Genomic DNA, 1,549 nt, shown 5'->3' with positions numbered 1-1,549 from the left:
TGGCCAAGCTTGAGTATGAGTGCTTGCGGAGTAGGTGGAGAGCCATGCAATCGAGTCGCAACTCGCAGCTGAGTGCGCCACCGCCATCCTTGCCGATCGCAAAGAGGTGGAGGAGCACCTCAGCATTGAGGCGTCAGTGGATTCCGAGTACAAGGTCACCGTCAAAACGCACGACATTATCAGCGGCAGAGAGGGTCCGAGAGACGATGTTCGCAGACCTCGACTCTGACGACAAGCCGATGTTGTGGACTAGGAGGGGCGCCCACAATGACGAGGCATTGACTTCGGCATGTCCCCGCTCATAGCCCTCTCCTTCGACGAGTTGATGTTTCTAGTTCGTTTTAGCTCTAATAAAGTGTCAGTTAGTTCAATTTAGCTACTTTCATGTTTAAAGTGGTACTGTCATATAAAGTGAGCATTGAGTTATACCATTTAATTTCAATTAGTTGAGGAGTAGAGAATTTGGGAGAAATGCTAGATCAAGGATTTTTTTTAAAAAATGAGTAAAATATTAGGCAATTGTTTAAGAAGACTAGTAAGCATGCACGTGCAACGCACGTCCCATTGTAATTCAAAAAAGTTAGATGTGCAAAGCACGTCTCGGTGTCTTGAATGTTAGTTATTGCGACATACCCAGCAACAGTTATGCACAAATCATAGTTAGAAACAACATACCCCATGCCTTCATTTATTTTCCAAACAACATACTCCATTGCCTTTATGTATGATTACCATGTCAGTTTTATCTATACAGATAGTTAATCAAATCCAACATCTCTAGGACTGCATGTCAGTCGCTCAGTTCTCTATCCACCTCCGTCAGCCCCTACTGCTACCACCCTATTACCCCGCCTTGTTAGAGAGCTCCCTTCCAACTTCTCGCCATATTCTCTTTGGTAGTCCCGCTCCCTTCGTTTCAGGCGACACACCATGCTCCAACATGCCAAATGGAATCCACCTTGCAGACTGGGCAAATACTTTTTTTAATATTATATAGTCAATGTGTGGTAAACTCAACATTCTCATGAAATAAAATGTTGAACCGTACCATACGTAAGTTTCAGTGTTGTTGCAACTACAAAATCTATTTTCCTCACAAGTGACATGAAATTAAATTTTCAACATTGTCGATGCAATACTTCTACACAAGAAAGAACATACATCATTCCAAATCTCCTCGTGAAGGCATACAAAGATTTAACATGGGTTCTTAAATTACATAAATATTCAGTTGCTAGTGTGGACATGCAACAAACGACACCGGAAATATAAAACATTAGAACCACATGAATGATACAACTTCAATAATTTGCCCATGCAAAATAGATCCAACAAATGCTTGACAAACGATTGACTGTACAACAATATACTGTAGAAACAAAAAAGTTGAATATAGATAGAGCCAGAGAAGGCAAGGCAACATTCACAACATAGTGTCCAATACTGGATTGAGATATAAATCATCTGACATTTCAGTCATATAAAATATGATTCATAATTCCAGGAGAGATAAATTGATACATATGATAAATTCAATTATTTCTAAAGT

The 1,549-nt window shown here is 40.2% G+C and overlaps 1 protein-coding gene across 2 annotated transcripts in view; it reads right to left on the bottom strand.

Annotated features, from left to right (window-relative positions):
- Window positions 1–681: 681 nt before the first annotated feature.
- Window positions 682–1,549, bottom strand: part of LOC119276121 — a 6,269-nt gene continuing 5,401 nt past the window's right edge. For both annotated transcript variants that reach the window (XR_005136365.1, XM_037557113.1), the window contains one exon: window positions 682–966. Coding sequence is in view for 1 of the 2 variants with exons in the window: in XM_037557113.1 (XP_037413010.1) it covers window positions 807–966 (160 nt within the window). In the remaining variant the exon portion in view is untranslated. The remainder of the gene's footprint in view (window positions 967–1,549) is intronic.

The sequence above is a fragment of the Triticum dicoccoides genome, chromosome 3B, assembly GCF_002162155.2.
Source record: "Triticum dicoccoides isolate Atlit2015 ecotype Zavitan chromosome 3B, WEW_v2.0, whole genome shotgun sequence".
NCBI classification, from domain to species: domain Eukaryota; kingdom Viridiplantae; phylum Streptophyta; class Magnoliopsida; order Poales; family Poaceae; genus Triticum; species Triticum dicoccoides.
The sequence above is the reverse complement of the archived record's forward strand: the minus strand, read 5'-3'. Positions and strand labels throughout refer to the sequence as shown.